General features: G+C 42.6%; 1 protein-coding gene across 1 annotated transcript in view; it reads left to right on the top strand.

Annotated features, from left to right (window-relative positions):
• LOC111251752 (uncharacterized) overlaps positions 1-22,437 on the top strand; it is a 48,452-nt gene extending 26,015 nt beyond the window's left edge. The window contains exons 4-7 of the mRNA XM_086990480.1: positions 8,152-8,357; positions 12,742-12,883; positions 17,811-17,950; positions 18,759-22,437. Coding sequence (XP_086846606.1) covers positions 8,152-8,357; positions 12,742-12,883; positions 17,811-17,950; positions 18,759-19,511 — 1,241 coding nt within the window. The 3' untranslated portion in view covers positions 19,512-22,437. The remainder of the gene's footprint in view (positions 1-8,151; positions 8,358-12,741; positions 12,884-17,810; positions 17,951-18,758) is intronic.
• Positions 22,438-24,006: the final 1,569 nt, after the last annotated feature.

The following is a 24,006-nucleotide window of genomic DNA, read 5'->3' as shown; positions in this document are numbered from 1 at the left end:
TTATTATGCCTTTGACACAGTTCCTTAAAGTATAGTTACAGCCTCGCCGTTGATTTTATTTACAATATTTTACAATTGTGTTCGTTAAATCGAAATGTTATGTACCCTAAAACAAGCTTCCGTTATGCGTTCGATAAAGGCATTATTAAGGAAGCTTGTCCTTGTTGCTCAGGGGGTGGTTCACGCTAGAAGAGTAAATATACAGCTTTGTATAGTATTGTTAATAATGTATTCCAAACAAATAACATTCTGACAGATTATTTTTTGGTCAACCGAAATTAGTAGTAACGACGCAAAGGAGCTCATAAAGAAACCGAAGACACTAGTGATTCCTCCATTGTTAAAATAGAGAAACATATTGCAGGTAGTTAATAAGCTCTGGAAAACTAAAAGTTTTATAACATATATACAAACATATACATTTCTATAGAAAAGTTAAACTTAGCAGTTGTGATCCTTAGCATCACAGAGTGATAACGGAGTTGGCTGAGCTACTCTATACCGGCAATGCATTATGATAACATCCATGACTGTGATTATAGAGGTAGAGTAGGACCTCCTGTGAAGAAAGTCAAAAGACCCATGCACAAGTGAAGCTAACTTTTCTGAATAATATTGCGGGGCAAAGGAAAAGTAGACGAGAAGGCAAGTGGCCCTTGCAAATTTGGCTATGCCGTCCTTTCTGATTTTCTAATTTTCCACAGCGACCTGCAGAGTGCCAAAAGGAATACTTGACGAGCTGTGAAGGTCTTGCTGCAGGATACTACATTTTTATAGATTTAAACAATTGTCCCTGATGGCCATTTACTGAATACACGCCTTGCGCTCGCTGAGGGTCTGATACTGACAAAAAAAAAAACTGTGAATTCATTTAATCTTGATTAAATCCACTTAATAATGGGGACCAAGGTAATCTTATTGCCTTCGATAATAACCATAAGTGTATAAGAACACATCTCTTACGGGTTAGGCAATCACGCATTATTTTGACTTTAAAGGGCTTAAAGAGTTGGTTCTTCCGCAAAACTTAAACCTTTAAGTTAATATTTTTTTTGCTAGGGCCTCGTGACGTCGTGCATATAGTTTCAGAAATACGACAAAAAAGTATTATGAGAAAGTAATAATATTTATTATTTCAAATCATTCTAAACATTTTGTTTTAGCTGGAAATTCAACTCAAGTTCTCGATGTGTCTTAGGCGTCCCTAACCGCACTGCCGCGGCTCTAATCTAAATTTAAGCTCATTTAATAGGTAGTTAATCCAAACAGCCAATCAACTTGATTGAGAATATCCAAATTTGTAAAATGGGCGAATAAAATATTATTATATATATATATATATTATAGCTCTATATATAAGTCCAACAACGCCCATTGTCGATCCTGACAAGTCAATCAGTATACGTATATTATCAGAGTTTCATGGTACGCGCTTCACTCGTTAGGCACACAAATAGCTGCGAGTATAAACGCCCAGCAAATCAGGTACGTCTTATCGCGTTCCTATAAAAAAAAAGTAGCCCATTGCTCGCTCCTATGTTCTTCCTAATACAAACAGCCATCTCACACGTAAGTGACATACGAAATCGATGGGTTGGTTCGTTCGTCAGTCTTCAACACCGACACAATTGGTTTCCAGCGTTGTGACTAGGAAACCTGTCTATCAGTCTTGTTTATGTCGCCCCGTCTTCGCGTACGGCGATCGTGCGGTCAACAGCAAAGTTGTACAGTGATATAACCGCTAAAGGATAGTTGCAGCACCAATAGTTATCCTCACTTTCCCTACTCCGGTATCTGAACTCGGCGACTCTTCGTTCGCATTCGATCTCTCTTGCACAAAACACATTGGCTGTATCCTATGTGCCACTGAGGAACGGAGCCTCCGAGAATGAAAGCAATCAGCAACACTTGACAGAGGTATTCCCTTGAGTGAACAAGGAATTCACTGTCATTGCACCACCCCACCGAAGCTGACGCTTTCGCGCACTCTTCCTATTCCTCGAACGCTTCTTCTGCAAGACGAAACAAGCGTTGCTAATCATATCTAATCTACAGACATAGTACCTTCCGTTCTCTACCTACATAGACATAGGCCTTTTCTATATTTGTAGTTCTATCTCTTTTCTTCTTGTATCTTAGACTGTGTAGCCTATTATACGTAAATTGATTGCCGCTAGACATTGCCCAGCAACACTGTGCACCAGGATGGCCTCGCAGCGTAGGCTGTGCATTAATAACGTACATCTATATATATTTGAGGTGACTTAAGGAAAAAATAAAAATGAATCGAGTCGCCAGCGTATCTCGGGCGCAGTTTAGTAGGCAAAATGTTAGCATCTCACGATCGGAAACATTTAGCAAAGGTCAGAATACTATTGCCGATATTATGTTCTACGCTATCTATCTGGGTGCTAGCACGGATCATTGAGCTTGCTTATCTGGCCATTTAGTATCAATTGGTTCATGAGGATGACCTAATCCTCATATTGATCAATCATCGCTCAAATCATTTAGATGATTTAGTGTTTCAAGCTAATCACTCGAGTTGATGCTATTCAGTGGCCTAAAATTCTGCGGATTGAACGTCCGCGTCCTGCTTTAGTTAATTATAACACCGAATCGAAAAGCGCAACCGAGCTGTCGAGCGCCGATGGTCCTATTCGTATTGCATTTATATCAATATCTGGACATACGCATAGGCTTTTACGGTCTATAAAACATACTCAAAAGCCCTGATTGAATATATTTTGACCACCAGATCAAAGCGGATTGCATTTCTCACCTTATGCCCAGAATTCCGTATGTATTTGCCTTTGTCAAATGCTGTCAACTAAACTAATCTGCTAACAAAATCGAGTGGCGAGTAATTGACTCTGTATTTAGGTCACAATAGAGATCGTTTGGTCGCCATGATGCGATGTAGTTTTGCGCTATGCTATGTTGGAGATTGAAGCAATGCAGAGCCTCGGATCTGCTATACAAATTGTGTCCTACACCTTCTCTCGCGTCCCCGCCACACTTCCCTTCAGGGGCTTATGCACTTTAGTGTCGTCTCCAGCATCGCGGCACCATGTGTCAACGGCTGCCTTCGCAGCAGCAACCATATCAGTGTTGACAGGACATCGAAGCGAAAATTGCAGAATCCTATGTATGGCACAAGACTTCCGCATTTCCTCTCATTCTCTATGGAGACTGCTGCCGATAAAGGGACGGGCGACATCCTAACTGCCCCCTGGATTGAGGGTGAGAAAAACCGAGATAGCATGAATCTCTCTGTGTCTGTTAAAGTAAACGATGCCGTCCCGTAGTAAAAGCATTACTACTTACTGCTGTTGCAAGCAAAGTCGGGGAAGGTCGCGCGGTGAGGCTTGGAGTTCAGAGAATGGTTGCTAGAAACACTGCACAGTGAGGTAGGTTGGGAAACCCTATCGAGATCGGAGCAAGGGGATGTGACTCTAGGTTCGATGTTCCATAGATTCATCATTACGCCTCGCTGGTCTTGTCGCCGCTTTGCTTCTCTAGCCCCTCTACGTCGGTGAATCACCCTCATCTGAGGGATTCGCATGGGAGGACGACTCGCAGCGTACCTATAGCCCACCCGACGTTCTTCTTTCCCAGCAGCCGATGTCTGGGGAAGCTGCAGCTTCGTCGGCTTTGACTGGCTGTTCTATGAGAACGATATGACTCTTGGACTCCACCGCGGTTCTGTTTGTTCTCTGCTCTCTCTCTCTCTCAATTTAGCAGCTATTTCTTTGTCCTCTTGGATTCTCTTCCCCGCCTGAATTCTATCTAGGCTCTTTGGTTGACGCGTGCCTGTTTGCCACCCACTGCTGTATGTTAGTGCGTATGATCTGAAAGGATAGTAATATCGTTACTGCATTGCCATATTAATGAAGAGAGACAGAAGTATAAATGGTTCTCTGGCTAGTTCTACTCCTGGTTCGATCGATATCGCCATTATGCATTGCTACAAATATTCAAAGGAAGTTTAAGCTAACGTTCATTACTTCTCCGTACGTAGCACATACTCTATTATCGATACTGCCGCTCTCGTTGGTTACTGGATTAAGTTATGGACTGACCCTCGTAGGTGCTACATAGTTCGCTAGCGTACTTTCGTACTGTCTTTTGTAGTATGCACTGAAAAAGACACAGTCCAATTGAGTATCGCAAATATAAGTCGCTATATGTAAAAGTATTGACTGTGGCTTTGGCTTGCGACTAAATACATATCCTATCTTAAGGTCGAGTTTGGTAGTAGATTAACTACTGATCGATTGACTGAATACAAGGATTCTCTCTGCGTTACAGATATTTGACGTATCATTTTCCCCGTACTGCTAGATTCTAGATGGTCGGTTTAAAGAATATTAAAATGATAGTTTCGATTTGGGCAGACGAGATAGAAACACTATGAATGAGGAAAAGCAGTACAGGTTAGTGAAGTGAACTGACTTGACAAAGAGAGATAAGTATAACAATATAGGCTACGGAAACACCTGAGCCTTGTGCCTCTTCCGATTATTAGTCCTGTTAGTTGTCTAAGTACGTGCTGTTAACTAACTGGTAATACTCTGGATTATAATTAAATCGACCCTGCTTGTTGGTTGCGCTTCCCATCGCCGAAGCAATCTATTCCTTCGTAGTCATATTAGTCCTATAAGTGCTGTTTCTTCAGTGATCTACAGTTCAAGAGCCGTCATGCAGTCAGGTCTACAAATCCTTTCTACGCAGTCTTTCAGCTGAACAGGTAGCGATCGTTGAACATAGGACGATCTGGTCAGCGCTCGATCGGAATGTTGCTGCTACCACCACAATGGATGACGATGATGCTGAGATGATCGTATGACTAACCACAAGGGACACGATCCAAAGGACCATAGGCGCAAGCCTATCAAAGCTTCTTAACTCGAAGCGGGCGTTATGCACCCGTTAAAAAAAGGAAAGGAGAAGGAACAAAGTGAGAGAGAGAGAGAGAGAGACAGACACGGAGAGAGAGAGAGAGAGAGAGAGAGAGAGAGAGAGAGATGAATATCCCTTTCGTTTGATGAGGTGAGAGATGAGTCCTTTGAGGAGTGGGAAGGAGACACGAGCGAGTATGCAGTATTGGCTACCAGCAGTAGTCCTAGGGGTGTTAAGATGAGATGATATTAGGAGCTGAAAACAGCTAGGTGTTTTCCTTAGACCGGCCTAAGCTGCTGCCCATCCACTGTCTGACGCCCTCCGGTGCCTAAACTACGCTCTTTCCCGCGCTTTACTCCACGCTGACACCCATCTAAGCTGCTACGTAGTAGCATTAGCACGCTCTATACCGCGTACGTGTCCCTTCAGTCGCTTGCAACGGACATAAAAACCTCAGCCGCCGGAAGCATACCGCCAGCTCAATAAGCTTCATAAAGTCGCCTTCGCCATCTTCCTGCTCGCTGGCAAGTTAACGGAAATTGGCTCGATGGATACGCGACTCGTAGAGTGACGGCAGAAGCGGCCGTAGTGACTATGATGATGACGATGAAAGACGACGCGCAGAGCCTAAGTAAAGGACGCGGGAGATACCGATGGGCCTAGCGGAGGGCACACGGCAGTAGATTTTGGTCTCGATACGGACCAAACGGGGTAAATTCACCGGACCTCGAAGATCTCATAGAGTGATCATGACGGATCATGGCCGCCCTAGCCGGTTTGTCAGCTGGCCTTTTTATGCTGGTGCCACGCTTCTGGGCTGCTGGCACCACTGCATCGCCAGCACCGTCGCTACACTAGCTCTTTCTAAGACATTCCAAAGCGTGGGGTTCCTTATTGGGGTGGGGGGACAAACGAGTTGCGGTCATATGCCCACCAACTAGGAAAAAAACCACGTGTGGACTTTGCTTAGATCAGGTAACCGTTCGCGCGAAAGTTAGGGCGGACCTAACAGCTACGTAGGGAGTTAGTTCTCGCGACGGGTTCTTTTTGATCAACTAAAAGATGATGTATAGGCGTTAAATGCAGTTGCAGTTGCGATTTGAGTGACGACCTAATCAGGGAAAGAGAAGATTTACGTAAGAATATCGTTGGGTTCACGATCGCTGTATCGTTCATTGACGATAGTAGAGGCTAAAAAATTACAGCGCAAAAACAATGCGTACTGCGGAGCAATGGATGATACCTTGTAGTAGTCTTACTCGGTCTGAATGGTAGTTGCCTTCCGAAGCATTACTGTATTCATATATTCTACTGACGACGGTTTTTTAGCGGGAACAATTTTTAAACACCAAACGGAATAACGTTGTTACAAAATTATACAAGATCGATAAAAATATGATGTTGCAGCAGGAATTGGCGTGGCAGCTTTTCAACGAGATGTATAATTAGATCACTTGTAAAACTATGGTATCAAAAGAGCTGATCCTTACAGGTCCTATACGATTCAGTCGATCGTAGTGGTTGACATATTGGATCTTTACACTCTCTAATGAGCGGACGCTAAACGAGCGAATAAATAAAGAAGTAAATCAAGCACACGGTAAAAATAAACTGCACAATTGTCTATAGTAAATGCTAAAGTGCCTATTTGCATTATTACTGTTAGAAAACGAAAATTATTGGGGTTTCATGTCTCGCACTGTAAACAGGAAGTGCCCTCGAACTGCCACTACAATTTAACGTTTCTCTTTCGTAATTGTACATTTGCTTTTCCAGCGCACTATCAAGCTAGACCATTGGACTGAAACAGCTAAAAAGCTAGGATTCTATTGAGAAATTACGTAGCTAAACATGATAAACGCATCTACACACGTTGCCATCGTTTCAGTAGTTAATAATTTGACGAGAACCGTCGTGTCTATTTCGGCTAGAAGAATGTCTTGTAGGTACCCAATCTTTGCGCAATAACATCTCGGAAACCGCTTTTCACTATCGCGTTTATATGATACTAGACATATATGCATATACTTTTAACAGAATTTGCCCACTTAGTAGTAGCGAGGCCTCTACTGAAGCTCAAACTGAACGAACGAGAGCGTATGTAAGCGACCAGCAGAACGTGCTGTGTGTACGTGCGTCTATGTGTATGGTTGTGAATATGCAGGCACCTTTTCTTCTTTTTCTTGAAGTTCGCAAATTACTCACGGCGGCATAGCCCATTTTTGTAGATCAAACTCAGGACTTTTCGGAATGAGCGAGCGGGGTGAGCTGAATCTGAAAATAGGAAGCCTTCTAGGCCGAACCACGTGCAAAACGAAGGGTAAGATAGGTCTATGTCAGCCCTCGAAGCGGGTAAAAAATGTAGTAGTGCTTCTTTTCTCCCTAAGTCTATATTTCCTAAATCGCTGTAGACAGACAGCAGATATGCTATCCGGGCTCTTGGTCGCCATTTGATGCGACAGGCTACTTGCATTGGATCGAGGCTAGTCAGACGAACGAGGGTCTATTAAAGAAGAAAGGGAAGTTAGCGAGACTTGGCTTGCCTGCCTTCATGGGAGTAAATGGCACACCATGCCCGACCAACGGTAGTCAATGACGGACCGCGATGGGCAGAGTGGGTTGCTTTGCCAGCGCCGGAAGCTGTGTGTGTGTGTGTGAATGTATATTGATCTGAGTTGTGCGGGATGGGTCCTTCACACGCCGAAGGACTAAGGAGACCGCTTGGCCCTAATTGCGCATGATTTGTTTAGCGTAGAAAAAAAGAAGGTAGTCGACACGGGCGAGGAAGATGAGACGACCAGACGTTACTCTATAAATCCAGCCCGAGCTCAGACCTATTTAATCTTCAACCATTGACAGAGATCCTAACGCCGAAAATCTGTAAAATAAGAGGGTGGAGCTGAGTTATTCAAGTAGCTAAACGACTTAAGAATAGGGACTGATAGTGCGGAACGGGGAGATTTTAGAGAGAGAACAGGATGTTATCCCTTGACGGCGGCCGTCTTAACGGCGGAGAAATATCGCGTACGCGAAGTATTAGTGGTAGGGGGAACGAGCAATAAAGGTACAGTACTGCTATTTTACGATAGACAGGATAAGGGTAGCAGATGCACGCATCTTTCCCAACTAAGCATATCAGCAAGCGTGTCTGTTATTACTCAATTAAAGCATTTACAGTTTATTCAGTAATACAACTAATTTATTTTATGATTCCTTAGTTTTCACGTGCATTTCTATTTAAATTCGCAGGATTGCCTCTACGCCTGACGCATTTATCGGTGCCATCGGTCGTTGTTGCGGGTGAAGGTACCTGGTTAAATTGCAGCTATGATCAGGGCGACGACGTCATCTATTCACTCAAATGGTATAAGGATAACGTTGAGATATTAGGATATATGCCCTTCGATGAACCCGTCAAAATCAAAAGCTACAATCTCACCGGAGTGTATATAGACGTAAGTAGTTAAGATCTGCCGGTAAGCAGTATTGAGCTTAAGAGTAATAATAATAAATTAAGCTCAGCATACTTAGCCATCATATTTTAATAACCTGCAGATATATATAGATGGTATAACAGTAACGCTGGCTTTTTTCAACAGAATTATGTTTGTGGCTACTTGTACTAACAGTTATGCACCTTTGGAACTGGAGGATTTATGGAAGCTGAACTTTTAGCCAGTCTATTAAGCTCTTAATTAGTTCCAACATGTAGGTGAACTTTTACAAATCAAGAATTGAAAAAGTATGCACCGAGTATGCTTATACGCACGGTGTAAGTTTCTTTGTATTATCTTGTCTTTCACAAAATCATGGGGCGTAAATGTAGGTAGTGCAATATGATGAGGCTTCCTGCTGGATTAGGCCTGTCTTTGTTTATGTATTTTATCACTTAGACGTTGGCATCAGGCTCAAGTATTGGGCAGCTTTTTTTTTTTTTTTCGGTCGCATACTCCTTCTTGCCGATTCCTTCTGCTGCTCGATGCGTAGCAGTCGTGACCTCGTTTCGCTTTGTTGCTGAGTCTGATCCCGTATTGCGTTACATCTTGTTGCATCGCTTGCTCTAAATATAGAAAGGGTCTCTAAGTACAATGCGCAACGACCGATGACCAACGACACGGACATGCACTGTCTGCATTAGGGCAAGCATAGGTTAATCGTCCATAGCAGACAGACGGACGGACAAACAATGCCGCTATTACCTAGACAGGCACTTACACATCTCTGGCGTTAGGGCTGCTGACTGCTGTACAGCTGTAGGGAGGATACCTAGCAGCACACTGCACCAGGATATGTAGTACAGTTATATTTGAGCTAATAGAAGCTGAAGTGCCTAAGTCGACTGGTCGATATAAGGACAGCAGCAGTGACAAAGAGACGGCCAGGCTACTTTGGCGAAAACAGCATTGCTACACCCGACCAGAAGCACCTAGAAGCAGAGGGCGAGCAAAAGCAAACGTGAAACGTACCGAGAGCGAGGCAATAGAACTAGCGAACAACAGGGAACGAATGGACAAATGTCTAATCCCTTCTTAGGTTGCGGGACATTAATTAGACTGATAAGCAACGACGCCATCCCATGGCGTTCCCCGCTGCTGCTAGCGGATAAGGCACATACAGTGTTGTACCTATTTATCGATCTACGTATCGTACATCGAACGCTAGTAACCTAATGAACAATAAAATATTCTTTGAGGATTCGGGTCTGTCTTCAGCTGAAGTGGACCATCCTTTCGGAACTCACGTGAATTGAATGAGCTGGACCGCCATGAATAGAGGACGGGCGTAGATCAAAAGTGGACCTCACCCTAAGACAGCAAATGCATATATATATATGCACTTGAAATAGCAAAAAACCGCCAGCTTGCCGCTGTAAACTCAAAATAATTCTATAATTCAGTGACAGAATCTGGGCAGGTGTTACGTCGAGCAGTTCATCAATGTACTGTAGAGGTCTATTTGAAGAACGTACGTATATACTGTAGAACAGAAGAACCACTGTGCCATGACTTAGTTTCGTAATTAAGTTAGAAAAGAGCTGAAATTCTATACATTTCATGCCACTTCTATTTTCTTTATGATTGGTTGTAGCGCTTACGGGTGCGTCATACGGCACATTCGAACGAATCAGCAAACGATGCAGAGCTCTAAAGTTTCAAATACGTGCACCCAAATAGTTCAGTCGGCGTCACCTGTTTCGGATACCCTACACTGTTTTACAGATATCGGCACTTGAAATGTATTCATGAAATCTCTTAAGTATATTATGACGACACAACTCTGAATTGAAAAGAAAGCCGGCAGGAGGAATGACAGCGCAGCTTATCCTATCCCATAGTCTGCTACCTAAAAAGGCAGCAGACTACACCCTGGTGGCAATAGTTGGTCTCTTTCTTTAATTGCCCTTTCACAGTATTACCCTTCGCCCCATGCCATGAAACCTGTCTAGGGTTTGTCACACAGAGCCCTGTTGTCGCTCTTGCATATAGCACACTGAGTGCAAATAAGCGACGTCTGTGCAATGGGATAGCGTAGACAATCGAACGCAAATTACACTCTGATTGATACAAAAAAGCAGTCAATACACAGATAGCCTCCGATACCGATTATTCTTTTTACCATCAGTTACAACAAACGGAGCACTAGTGCCACTTACTGATCCGAGTCTCGGAAAAAAGGCGCAGATCGAAGGTGACGTACATCGTCCAAGGTACCAGATGAAAAAAGGGTAGATTATCTGTTTTGTCATTGACGTTGTGGCATACCTCTATCGTGACCTTGCCATCGAACAGTGTCAGCGGTAGCAGCAAAGAAACATAGCTGTGCAACGCATTGCACATGGATGTAGCTTGTCGTTACCATCGTGTTGCCTGATACCAACTTCGGATACCACGATTTGTTTCGCTATGTTACATGTCTCCTCTCTGGTCTGGCAGCGGAGTTCGATTTATGAGCTTTATGAGGGAGTACGCGAGAAAGAAAAGCCCGCATTAAGTGCCAGCAAGAACAGTACATGTGGTAGTAGTTGCAATTATCGAAGAAAAGTACGTATGGCGTAAAAGTGTAGCTGAGTTAAATCGTTGTAGACCGGCCGGAATAAAAGCGGGAGCGGTACGACAACAAACTCCGCTCCATAGGTAGCACACTTTCGTATTTTGCAGCCATTTTGTTTGCAGTCTATAGAGGAAACAGATACCATATGCAGATGGACCAAATTATGACAGCGGTTTGGAACCCAATTGCGTAACAGCAGGACAACACTACGTAGCAATCATCATATCTGGCCTTAATTCGAAAATACTCAATACCACGATACGATCAAGCTGACTGGAAACATTCAACTTAATTCTTGCGCACAATGGAGAGCCCTCGCATCGAACAGTCTGATTGTCTTTCTTTTTCATCGCCTCCTCAGAGAATACACTAATGAGTGATAGAGAACATGGAATGCGAGAGAATAGCTCCGCCAACATGGTAAAGGTTTTCGTGGCTACACTTGAATATCATGCCTCCCCTCAGTAACTGATTCCTCCCTATCGAAGTATCTATGACTAATCTATTCTTTGTACTTAATCTAGTAAGCTCGTTAGTCAAATGCTTTTACAGTGCGTTTTAACCATTTTGTCAGTTCTCGCCAGTATAGTGGGTTTATAATGTTATGAACTTTAGCAATGTTGCGTTAGGATCGCACGCGCACAAGGGTTCTCACTAAGCAGTTGAGGGTGCTATCTGCAGGAGCAGCGGGAGCGCGTTTACAGCCTGAGAGAACTTGGATAGGTAAAAAAGCAGCAGGAGTCAGTCACAGTTCGTTCGTTGCTGGCGTTGATACCGAGGTTATTGTCACTACTTTTCTCTCTATAAGTATCTTTAGCTGAAATCTTCTTCCTGTTGAAATTCTTGTTCCTTCTTTACCTATGCCCCTCCGAGTCTCTCGTACGACTCGATTCCCCTTAAGAAACAAAGACCTTCTCTATTCTTTTAGACCTTGCTTAGCTGTGCTCCTTTGTGTAGGCGGAGCCGTTGTAAATCCCTGCTTCTGCCGTTTTCGCTTTTCCTGGTTTAGCCTCGACAAACAAGGAAGACACACAGACATACCATTACGAACGGGATTCGCAGCGAGGAGCAAACTTACTAACACTCCGAACACTCGAAACGCAGCAGACTCAGCGAACCTATCCTAGCCCTAGTCCCATTATTACTATACATGTATAAGAGCAAATCTATATGTTACTGACTTTTTATGGGGCACAGTGAGAGCAGCAGGACAAACCAGCGAAACCAGGAAAACCATCGAAACTGTCGACGTTAACCTAGGAACACAGCCAGAGAGAGTCCGCTGGGACTGTCGTTGCTGTAAGACAGTATGTGCCTATAGTATGTGTAAGTTTTGGGGTTAAATTGGGAGGTATGGTGGCAGGCGAACAGCGAAGCATTCAAAGAAAACTCCATCAGACCCAGGTTACGAATCGTGTATATGGTGTGCTGTCACACAGCAGACGTTGCAAAAGGGAGGTCAGCGCCGACGCGAATTTGGCGCTGTATTTCACACTTGGTTCGGCTCCTTACCCTCTTCTCTGTCAGGATGGACGCTACAAGAAAAATAACAAGTAGAAATAAGGAGACGGCGATCGGAGTTAGAAGCAGGCAACATGACAACAGACTCAGTGTTGTGTGTGCTGACGTGATGTCTGACATTACGCCTTGTCGGCTATGTCGAGGCTCGTTCGAGGCTTGCACATTTCAGTGGGTCAATGCGAGCCGATATTGCCTGTTTTCGTTTATATTCGTCTTTATATAACTCAGATTTTACGTGCGTATGTCACTATGCACATTTATTTTCAGCTGGAACGGTCGAGGCCGAATCCTGCTAACATCTATTTGAGTCACACCGACCGCTACTCCGAAGGCCGTTATCGGTGCGAGGTGTCGGGAGAGTCTCCTAGTTTTAACACGGCGCGCGCCCATAAGGATATGACTGTCGTAGGTAAGTGCATTGTGTAGGAAAACGACACATGTTCTACGAATATTATATGGATTTATTGCAATATATTAACCATCCTTAACCAAACACATGTCAGACAGAATAGGCATAGTCTGATAGCAGCAATTTAGAGAAGAACAAAGTACGATTATCTGTTTGTTATGTAGTTATGCACAATTACAATATATTCTAGGGCTTTCGAGATCGTTAATTTATACAAAGATAGGTATATAATCTGTTAGGCGTGAGGCTCCCCTATGTCGACCCATCGTTTTAATCTACCGAATTTGCTAGCCAGATATAACTAAGCTTTTACGGATTGACTATCATTGATGGTATTAGATGGACACTCCATGAATGTATCATAAAAACCTGTCCTTCACTTTCAATTATTAAGCAGTTTGCTTCATCTAGTCATCCGTCTCGACGTTACTTAGGTCTTCGTAGTTACTAACGTATATTTTTCTCGATATCTAACTAAATTACGTTCTGTGTGGGGTTGAGAGCGTACTTAAATGTACAGGTTGAAAGGTCCTCTATATTTTAACGTATCTAAAACTCCCATAGCGTAATAACCACATTTGTATAAACATTTTAAGTGGTCCTTTCATTCGACTGTGTCCGATATTCAGTGCTGCTTCTTTGAAAACTGCTTTTATATCGCTATGTAAATCTCTTTCACGTTTTCTTATGATATCAACAAGTGGTTGATCGAGGGAGCGTTCTGTTTACTCCGGTACACGAATGTCTCTCGACGTTTTCTGCCTCCGCATTCTTATAAGGCTGTCGTCATTATTACGATTGCGTAAGGCTGCTTTCTGCTGGACGGCCAGAAGTGATCAAAAGATAAGCGGCGCATCGATGCGGCAAAAATCATTCACGTGGACGAATCTTGTACGACGAGATATGGCCTAGTTTATTTCCTGTTATTGAAACAAGACCATCCGCGTGGATGTTCATTCCTCCGAAATTTAGAGAACAAAATCGTTTCGTCTCGTCTCCTGTTTTGCTCCTCCTCTTCCCTGTTATTATATATCTTGCGTCGCCTTAAATCGTGTCAGGTATAGGCCCGTCAAACTCATCTCTTCTACGCTTGGTAAACCGCTCAATTATTTTTGTAACATATCTTCGGGCAAGGCTCGCTTCAGGCTTAGTCGTGCGTATTTCCAGCCGTTTACCGAAAAAGCGGTGGTGAGGAAAGGAAACGGACAAAAAATTCTTATTTTGCCTTTTTCTATATTTGCCGCTCGCCGTGGGCTTTCTGCGTACGCGGTGTCTTGTATTACAAAACTGGCCCCACACGGCCACTGCATGATCAGGTTGGGGAGCTCAATAGTTGTTGGCTAGAGACTCCACAACAGTATAAATATTGTGTAAACGACCTACCACTAGAATAGTCTGTCCACCTTTAACATAAGCAGTAGCAACCGGCTAGGACGACTACCCCAAAGCGGCAGGGCGGCCCCCTTGAACGCAACCGCTTTGGCATGATGCTTCGATCTGCTTTTCATTGGGGTTTCTTGTCAATTTGACAGCTATGCACAAGCACAGAAGATCTTGCAAAATGTGGAGATTCTCGGTAGGTTTCGTGGAAGATGCTGACGCAAGTCGAAGAAAAAAGAGAATCAAAACACAAACAGTTGGCTTCTTTAGAGATCTCGTTTCTTCGTCATATTCGACCACCATCTTTTGCTGATAGCTTTTGTGCGATGAGATGTGGCTGATAAGCAAAAAAGATGCAAAAGCGAAAACAGGGAACCGTACGGAAGCGTATACAGGTGTCTGTCTAGTTCCTATGCAAGATCTATTCTTTTTAAGCAAACTCCTCCCAGCTACTAATGAAGGTAGGCCAATCTAGGCAAGCGCTAAGCGAATGCGCTGTGTATGCATACCTACTGCTGTGTGCGCATGTACAATAAAAACGTGTTCTATTCGACGCCAATGTTGGTCGATGTCGGACCATCGTAGATAAGGCGTTAGACGGTGGTTTGTGATCCACTACCTTGACGTGGATAAGAGTCGATCTAAAATTCATAGGAAACAAGTCGGCACTGAGGCTAGCTCAATGTCGACTTTGTTATCCTCGATTAGGTCGCGGTTGAGGTCGAACAGATCTACAAATAGTGCAGCCTTCCAACGGCACTCGAAGTAAACATAGCCTACTTAATCTATCGATGTTGAAATATCAGTTGATGTTGGGACATCTAGACGTTTTAATGCTTGCGTTTTAACGTGCCAACAGGAACCCCTTCTCGGCAGACAGCTATATAATTATACTTAGGTCTAGGTTCGAACCCGGGCACAGATGAACCTCATTTCGTGCTGGAAGCCAGTCAGCCGTCCTGTGAAGTACCTAACGGCGATATCGGTCGTAAAATTCGAAACAAAGGCATACCTATATAATCATCTATTTTCACCCAAATCAGGTTGCTGTAGAACTTTGCCTTATGGAAACTGCTTGGTATGAAAGCTGTGTTAGCCTAAAAGTCATCGCCACTTGAAGGCAGGACAAGATCAGGAATTTGTAGTGATTGATTTCTGGGCTTTTGGGTTTATTCTTTTTACATTTGTTTTTGATCGCTCCTTTGGTTTACATTTTCTGTATCCCATTGTCTCTCTCTCTTCCTCTCTGTGTCTGTCTGCTACTGTCCTACAGAGCGGAGAACTCAACACATTTTTATATATATATAGGAAAAAAAAAATAAAAACAAAAGTGTTCAAAAAAACCGGCCAGCAACGTTATAAGATGACCGTGACAGCATTAACAAAATGTAGGCAACAGTTCAAACTCTCTTAATACTATATATACGTACAGCGTATGTATTCCACAAAGACACCGTTCTGTTGTACAAGGTCGTATGAATTTGGCCAGAACTATTTACTTGTGACAGTTCAGAGCGCCACCGGATAGCCATGGAATCGCATTAACAGGGTGACACAGTGCACATTTCATTATTGGGTTATCTTCATGATTGTGATTCTTCATGCATTCACGTTTTGAAGCTACGGTAGCAACGCTCGTAAGCTTACTGCGGTCTGGTTGTCGGACGACACCCCAGTATTTTCGCCGACGGTTCGCTTCAGATGCTTTGGTTCCCAGAGAACCGCATTCAGTAGCAAACACGAATGGAGCGCAGGGGTACACGACTACGCACACCGGTTGAACGTTGTTGCTTCGTTTCTTCTAGCAAGCGTGGCGATGGTAGTTGTAGTCGTGATGAAGTTAGTATGGGCGTATGAAAGCGAGATAACGAAAGACAATAGCAGGATTAAAGAGAAAGCAAGTAATTGGACCCCAGAGTTTATGGGAAAGAATGAGGGGGTTGAATTTTTCATAAGTCCTGTAATGTCCTCCAGGACCCTTCGCGAGCGGCTTTTGAGAGCTCTAGCCGATAGTACGCTTGTTAGTGTAAGGCCGGTCAGTTCGCTCATTTTCTATGTGTGGCTCAGGTAGAGGATGACTGACGCACTACTACAAACACCATTTTACCTGTGTCCTGATGGCGATGACGGTGATGATGCTAATGACGATAATGATGCTTTTGATAATAATGATGAGGATGATTCTGATTATTGTTACCCACAAGGACTACGATAATAATTGCCATCGTTAAGGCATAATTAATTGCTTCCTGCGAGCTCTCCTCAAGAGAACGAATTAAGAAGGTTTGTGCCGATCGGCCTCGTAGCAAAAGGGATAAATGGAGACTGGGGTTCGCAAGTTTGTTTGCCTGCAACATGCTGATCAGGTTCGTCCTTTCTGCGTCTTGTCTCCCTCGATCCGTCGTCTGTCGACTTAATGATCAACGAGAAGGGGACAGCAAAGTAAGCGGGTAGAATATAAACAGGTGTGGGGGGGGGGGGGGGAAGATATGAATGACGGAAGCCGCAGGGTATCCTGAAACATTGTCAGAAGCAACGATAGGGAGAAAGACAGGGGGCAAAAGCAGGCGTATCTGATTCACTTCCGTCGGCCACCGGACCGTCTCGTCACAGCCATTGTCAGTATTTCACTTACTATTAACAGGCGTTTAGTTTAATTGGTAATATTTCAACCAAAAAGCAACTGAACAAGAGTTGGGTCTTTGTTCGATAAATACCTGAAATTGCGGTTCGTTGTTGTCCTGGTAAAAATGAAGCATCAAACATCTATGACTCAGAAGTTTCTTCAGCAGGAAACTTAGGGAAATTGAGTTCGCTGACTGGCTTTCAACTTTCGGATGTACTCTGTCATCATAGCAGCGTATTTTACTTCAGTTAGTTGTCGCTGTTCCTGTCGTGTTTCCTCTGGCTCCTCCTGTACCAAACCCCCCAAAAATTGACGTATTTCGTCCTTCCACTTGGATCCTCATTAGCTAACGTTTCTAAAACGACGCTCGTATCGATGGATGATGCATATAAGGACAAGTCCACTACACCTCCCTTCTTCAGGTGACTCTATTCATGATACGCGGTTCCACCTAACGTCCAGGTTACTGGACCTCACTACATTATAGCAGCCTATTGGTAGCGGATTACAACGAACATCTTCAGAGATTTTACTTTACTTGTTAAAAAGAAAATTATCTTTACATTGTTGAAAAGTACATGAAAAGCTGTATTAAATATACGATGTTCTTCGTTTTATTGCTTTTCCAATTAGATTGTATAAAGATGTGCATTTCCAAGCTAAAACGGGACTAAAGTGTGATTGTCCACATGTAAGAAGACGGTGAATACTTCTATGGACTACATAAATCTGTATCATTATAGAGCCTTTATGGCAACTTGCACTCCTCGCGGGGCTCTGCTTCTAGTACAGAGTGTTGTGCAATTATTTAATTTTCGGGGTGCCCTTGTGCCTGCAGCAGAAGAAATTGTTATAGGCATTTTACTTTATTTTCCATCTAAACCACGATTCAACTTTGTTGGTGCATGTTGGGTTTTTCAGCAATCCCATCAAATGGACTTATCTTGTCGGGCGTGTTAGAGCGACGAGCTTACGAAATCGGCGATTTGGTCAACGTGTCCTGCAGCTACGGACCGAGCAAACCCAACGCTTCCCTGGATTGGTTCATCAACGAAATCAAAGTAAGTAAACGAAAACTAACTATTAAAGACGATGAATCAAATATCCTATATGATAACAGTACAAATTCCTTGTGCTTATGCAATTACATATAAAGAACACAATTATATGGGCCTAAGTCGACATTTTGCACGATCCGGGATAACCAATTGGAAATTTCAATTGGATAATATGAGTTAGTATACCTTTAAAACTGAAGCGAAAAACAAAAACTACGAATGAGAGCTTGCTATGTATATATATATATACATGAAAGCCAGGTGTCTATGAGGCATACACTATAACGCCAGACTGGATCCGCCCTGAACTGTACACACGCTTTTAGATACAAGGAGCGATGAGCAAAGACTTAGATCTGCTATTGTCAGAGCATGGCAGTTACGCCATGTCACTCAAGAGGGTGGAGTTGTCGGTACAATGACAATGAATGCGCCGTTATAGCCGTTACGACAGACTCTCGATAAGTATACACATACATAAGCATTGACTATGTGTTCTGCGGGAAAAGATCTAAGCGTGTAAATTATTGGCGTGATGTTACTAGGACTAGCAGGGCAGATGCCAGTGCTTTTTAGGAATCTGTATTACAGTATTATGCACAGGCCAACGCGTCAGACGTTCCATTTTGGATAAAGTAAAGCGTCGTAATCATTAGCAATTATATGAAAAATGAATAGGAGAAAATTAATAGGCATACGTTATAGTTCTCTGTTTCATTATGTGTGTTATGCTTTTAGAGCTGAGAGATTACCCGCTATGGATGCTTTTCTGTATTGAACAATATCTGTGCTTTTTGCACCTCAATTTCAGATGCCGGCAGGGGCAGAGCACATTCTCGAGTCCTATTCTATGGATACTGAAGGTCGAAGCCTGATAACCAAGACGTTAACTTTCACGCTTACACCATCGCACCTTTGGCGGGGTGAAATGAAGTTGCGTTGCAATTCACTTATTCGCGTAGAATTCAATGTTAGCAGTGAGGAAATCAAGCTTAAGAATAAGGGGACACATGTCGAAACATCCGCGAGTCTGGACGGTCCAATTGTGACAGGATTGCAGAAGTCGTACCGTTATCCGTCTGATCATGTGAAACTCAGTTGCCGGACCGAGACCTACCTCAATTCAGATCGAAGCCCAGTGCGACTCATGTGGCTTCTCAATGAGAAAGAGATCACGGGCTCGAAACTGGTATACACTACTCAAAAGATGCAGGACAATACGACGCATACATTCCACGAGCTTAGTCTCCGACTCAACGATCCGGCTTTCCCGATGATCGGCAAGGGCCAGGACACCAAACTGAGATGCGTGTCGACAGAAGAAATCGAGTTTAGTCAGAACGCCGTACGTGTTCTTCGACTACGTGAACACTACTCATCGGGAGCCTCATCCGATTCGGCGTTGGCGCTTCAAAACCACGAGAATCGGATACTCAGTTTTCTGGCCGCTGCATACTACACCTTTGTAAGCACTCCACATTCAGCAGGCTCAAGGCCATCGTCCTGTATTGCTATAACAGTGACAGTTGTGCTGTTAGTCTCAGCGTTCTGTCGAAGTTTGTAAGCGTGACCGCATTGAAAAATTTGATGCTCATAGAAAGGCACAGTTCCACGGGCCGTCCGATTTCTACGGGTCTGCGATTATGCACAGATACCGACGACATCGAGTACCATCCATAGAAGTTAGAATCCGTTTTAGACTGACTGATTGACTGACGATATCCACGTACATCTGAAATGGTCAACTAATAAAAACGCTACCATACGAGGCACAAAGCAAATATGGCTGTCATGTGCTACTGCTGCGTTTGCTAGTTCAAATTTATGTCAGATTAAAAATACTTCATTCAGCTCTACAAAGGCTTTCGGCCTGCCCGAGAATCAAGCAAATGGTGTTCATTTTTGAAAATAATGATCTACGGACTAACAAGGAACTGCCCCTTTTTTTCTGTTTTTACTATGATTCCATATAATACACAATGCAAAAGAACGGTTAGTAAGTCTCTTTACTCACACGACCCGTGTATTGTTTAACGCGGCTCTAAACAACGATCTGGCTTATTCAGACTGAAGGTTCGACTAGCCGGTTCTGCACACAAACTAAGACAATAATTGACAAAAACAAATCATATCTTCTAACGCTCGCCGATCTGAACGGCAGCATGCGACAAAAGATGTAACACTAACATTCACAAAACGCTAAGTTGTCTAGATTCGATATAGGCGTGCAGTGAAAATCATAGCACGAGACAGCAACGCCAAAAACCACGAAGACAATACTATCGCTGACGACAAGAAGAATGGCCAGTAACAAAAAAAAAAAAAAGCACAAAGAGATAAGGGTGCACGCAAACGAAACTATTCTATTCTTTCGAGGCAAGCACGATACACTCACTGCACGAGCTAAAAGTGTACGAGCTGTCAGCCATAACAAAGGCAGGGAGTTCAATACTGTTAAACGAGAACCCGTTTTTGCGCACCAAGCCGGCCTTTGGGGATATATCGAATGGCCGTACTCTGGTCGGATGTTTCACATATTCAAGTAATGATGCGTGACTGAATCTATGTATTGTTACGCAACGTATGAAAAAAACATCATCATCTCTCAATAGATGTGCAACCGTGTGTGCATGCGTGTTCTAGATAGATATAGCAACAAAGAAAATGGTTGAAAACGGCACTTTTCGTGGAAAATAATTGTCCTTAATACAGGTAGCTTCAAAATAGTCAAAGAATTAGAAATCTTTCAAATACTATCTCCTTGAACATGTAAAATAAGAATTAACACAGCGACAACTGACATATGTAGTACGCGCGTAATTTCCCATCTAAATATATTATATATAGTATCTGCGATTTTTCTCAACTCTTCCGAGCGGTTAGTTACGTGGTGTAAAATCACACTCGAATGTATTATAAAGGAAAGAAATTTTTGGCGTTTCGTGACTTTGGAAAAATACGTCTAACGGTGCGCGGTAGACTCAGGTATTGCGGCATAAGCACTTTGAGGCAAGACCCGAGTCATTAACACTTAAGCGATAGATAATTGCAAAATCTTATTATTGTGAAGGAACCCTTAGAATTTCTCAAGCAATCTTTTCACCCACTATATATATATATATACATACACGTTCCAACGAATGTTCTGAAGCCTCTAAACGTATGTGTTGATTTTTTTTATTTCATCAAAAAGACTCATGTGTCAAGCTTGCTAGAAAGGCTTGACGCTGTTTTTAGACGGTATTATAGAGAAAACAAGAAAACATCACCGAGTGTCAGCCCACGTGACCAAAGACAATTTAATCTTCTTCCGCACAACGATAAGGCTGAACGTTAATGCTGCTTTATTTCTGAGCTACAAAAACAGTGTTGTTCGATGCAGATTCTCTTCCCTGGCCACGCGTTCTATCTAAGTCATGTAAAATATCTTGTTCCATTATTACCACTATGCTTACCCATTATAATTATCATCATTAATTATCGTATTGCTGTTGAAAGTAATGTAATGAAACGATGGAAATATCTCATTATTTGCGCTTACAGTGTACGAAAAAAATCTCTGTGTACACGTCCATGTACCCATACGATGACCCAGCCTAAATTGAACCTTTTGTACAGTGGCAAACGTTGCGTACGCCTAGAATTTTTCCGATGGCGCCATATCTATAAAAATAGGTAATTACATCATATTATTTATGCGAACGTCGTCCGTGTTATTACTATGTCCGTATATACCATCCTATTACAAGATACGTACACGATTTGCTATCCCTGTGATACGCTTGTGATACGGCCGATCAACAGCCGTAGTTATTATTATTAATGCCGATACGACGAGGTCACAACAACGATGATGATTATTAAGGCTTCGTCCTATTGCTAGCAATTTACTTGGTGGACATACGTAAGGAATAGGGTCACACCAACCGTAAAGCTGTCATCGGCTATGTAAGATAAAAGTCAACAAATATATAGGCACATAAGCACACGTTAGAAATCTACCCTAGTAAACAACGGCTTGGACAGTTCGAACAACAAAAACCTCAACGCTTTGTAATATAATGATGATGCGTTCTATGCCAAAGATAGGTACTACGAGCACTTTCATAACGTCCTACGAAGTATGGCTAGAGCCTCGTAGATAAACATATTAATAACATAAAAAAACATAAAAACATAAAAACAGGACTCTGCAATCGATGTCTCGGTAACAAGCGAACGACTGCGTCTCGAAAAGAACACACAAATAGATTTGTGTTGGCGACAGACGATGGTGGTATACAGCCAACTGTTGACTCATTCAAACAAACAAACAAACAAACAAGAAACATAAATAACAAATCGTAATGCATATGTAATGAAAACGCTAGCGAAGAGAAAAATGCCGTCATGGGTATGGTTTAACGGAAAATTGCCACTGACAGAGGATGTAACAAAGGAAGTTCTTCTATAACAAAGGCAGAAATAAATGTATAAATTATAATGTCCACTGTGATGTTATTGTTTGTTAAGCGTCAATATTAACGTATATTCCGATCAGCTTAAAGTGATATGGCAGTATTAAAATTCATTGCAAATTGATCGTTTTCGTCGTAGTTTTGATCGACGTTTCCAGGAGATCGGTTAGACAAGAGGCACACCTTTCCCCCTGGAACGGAATACAGGGGGTTGCAAAAATCAAAATTTTGATATTGGAAATAGCCGTGCTTAGTCGACGTAGTTTTTCTGTTACAGCATAATATTTCGATGTGTAAGAACTTCCTCAAATGGGGTTTGCCCTAAGTCTATTGTGAATTCTACCGACAGCTACTTAGGGTTCGCTTCACGTTACTGTCCCTATCGTCTTTTCGAATAATCATATGGATCCATAACAGGGTTACAGTGAAAATTAGGTCCATCTAAATACTGCAGACTTTAATCAGCGATTCGCTGTTAGCTTAGATTTTAATTTACAATTCACATTCATAGCTATTGATATTTTTGCGGCCACAGCCAATAAACGTGTTTCTCGGCTATTTCCCATAAACAACATCGATCAAGCCACTATGGTACGATGTCTAAAAGCATGTTAAAAGGTTGTTGACCCGCGGTTGGCTCTCAGCTGCTACCCCCGGTACATTGAATCACCCCGGACCTCATCCGTGAAGTATTACTACGGGGGTTACTCAAGAGGAGGCCTACGGCACAGTTGGGCCCACTTCAGTCCCCTGCCAAAACCCGCGAAGAGCGGAGTTACATTGCAGAGCATCAGGCCCATTGTGAGTTATTATACGCCAACTCTTTTCATCATTTGTTGTCCATCTTGTCTAGTGCCGTTGACACTACTATTTTCTTGGCTATGTGGCATTTTTATCGTAAAGTTATGTTAATTTTGTCGTTATCTATCTCTACCCAAAAACGACTGAAGCTCTCTTGAGTGTGTGATATCCAACTTACCGTACGCTCGTTGCTTTGACCTTTGAAGAGTTTTTATGAAGCGAATCACGTAAGCCTACTGGTCTACATGCACAGATGTCTGCCACAAATGTAAAATCCATATACATTTTTGTTTTAAAACTGTGCACTTCAGCCATTTCCTAAGGAGAAATTACTGACACTCTTGTTAGAAAAAATATCGTTAAGTTAATTATACACTCGTGTTAATTACACTCATAGTTAACTGTTTCGTTTATTATTATGTAATCATCAATAGATTTCGATCCCAAATAGAAGATTTTAGCTATTGCGAATCTGTGGGGTCCTTGATAAGAACCAAAGTAGCGGCAATAAACAGTTGAAGCTGTCAGGATATGGAAGTGCGTTACTCTGAGCAGTAGTTGTTTTGCAACTAGCTTAGACGATTTCGCAATCACGTAGTGTTTGTCCTAAGTTGCTAAAAATATATTGCGCAATAGACGGAGATTGTATAGGATAGCCTTAAATGTATAAAGAAGTTCAAGCTTTCGTAACTTGTACTGGCATGCACGTTCGCATGCGTGTTTACTAAGAAACGTTACTGTGCACGTGCATATCTTTGTTTGAAACGATTCTAGCAGTTTTCTTAAAAATTGCATATCTTT

The sequence above is a fragment of the Varroa destructor genome, unplaced genomic scaffold, assembly GCF_002443255.2.
Source record: "Varroa destructor unplaced genomic scaffold, Vdes_3.0 BEIS01000005.1, whole genome shotgun sequence".
Lineage (NCBI taxonomy): Eukaryota > Metazoa > Arthropoda > Arachnida > Mesostigmata > Varroidae > Varroa > Varroa destructor.
This window is presented reverse-complemented; position numbering and strand designations above follow the sequence as displayed.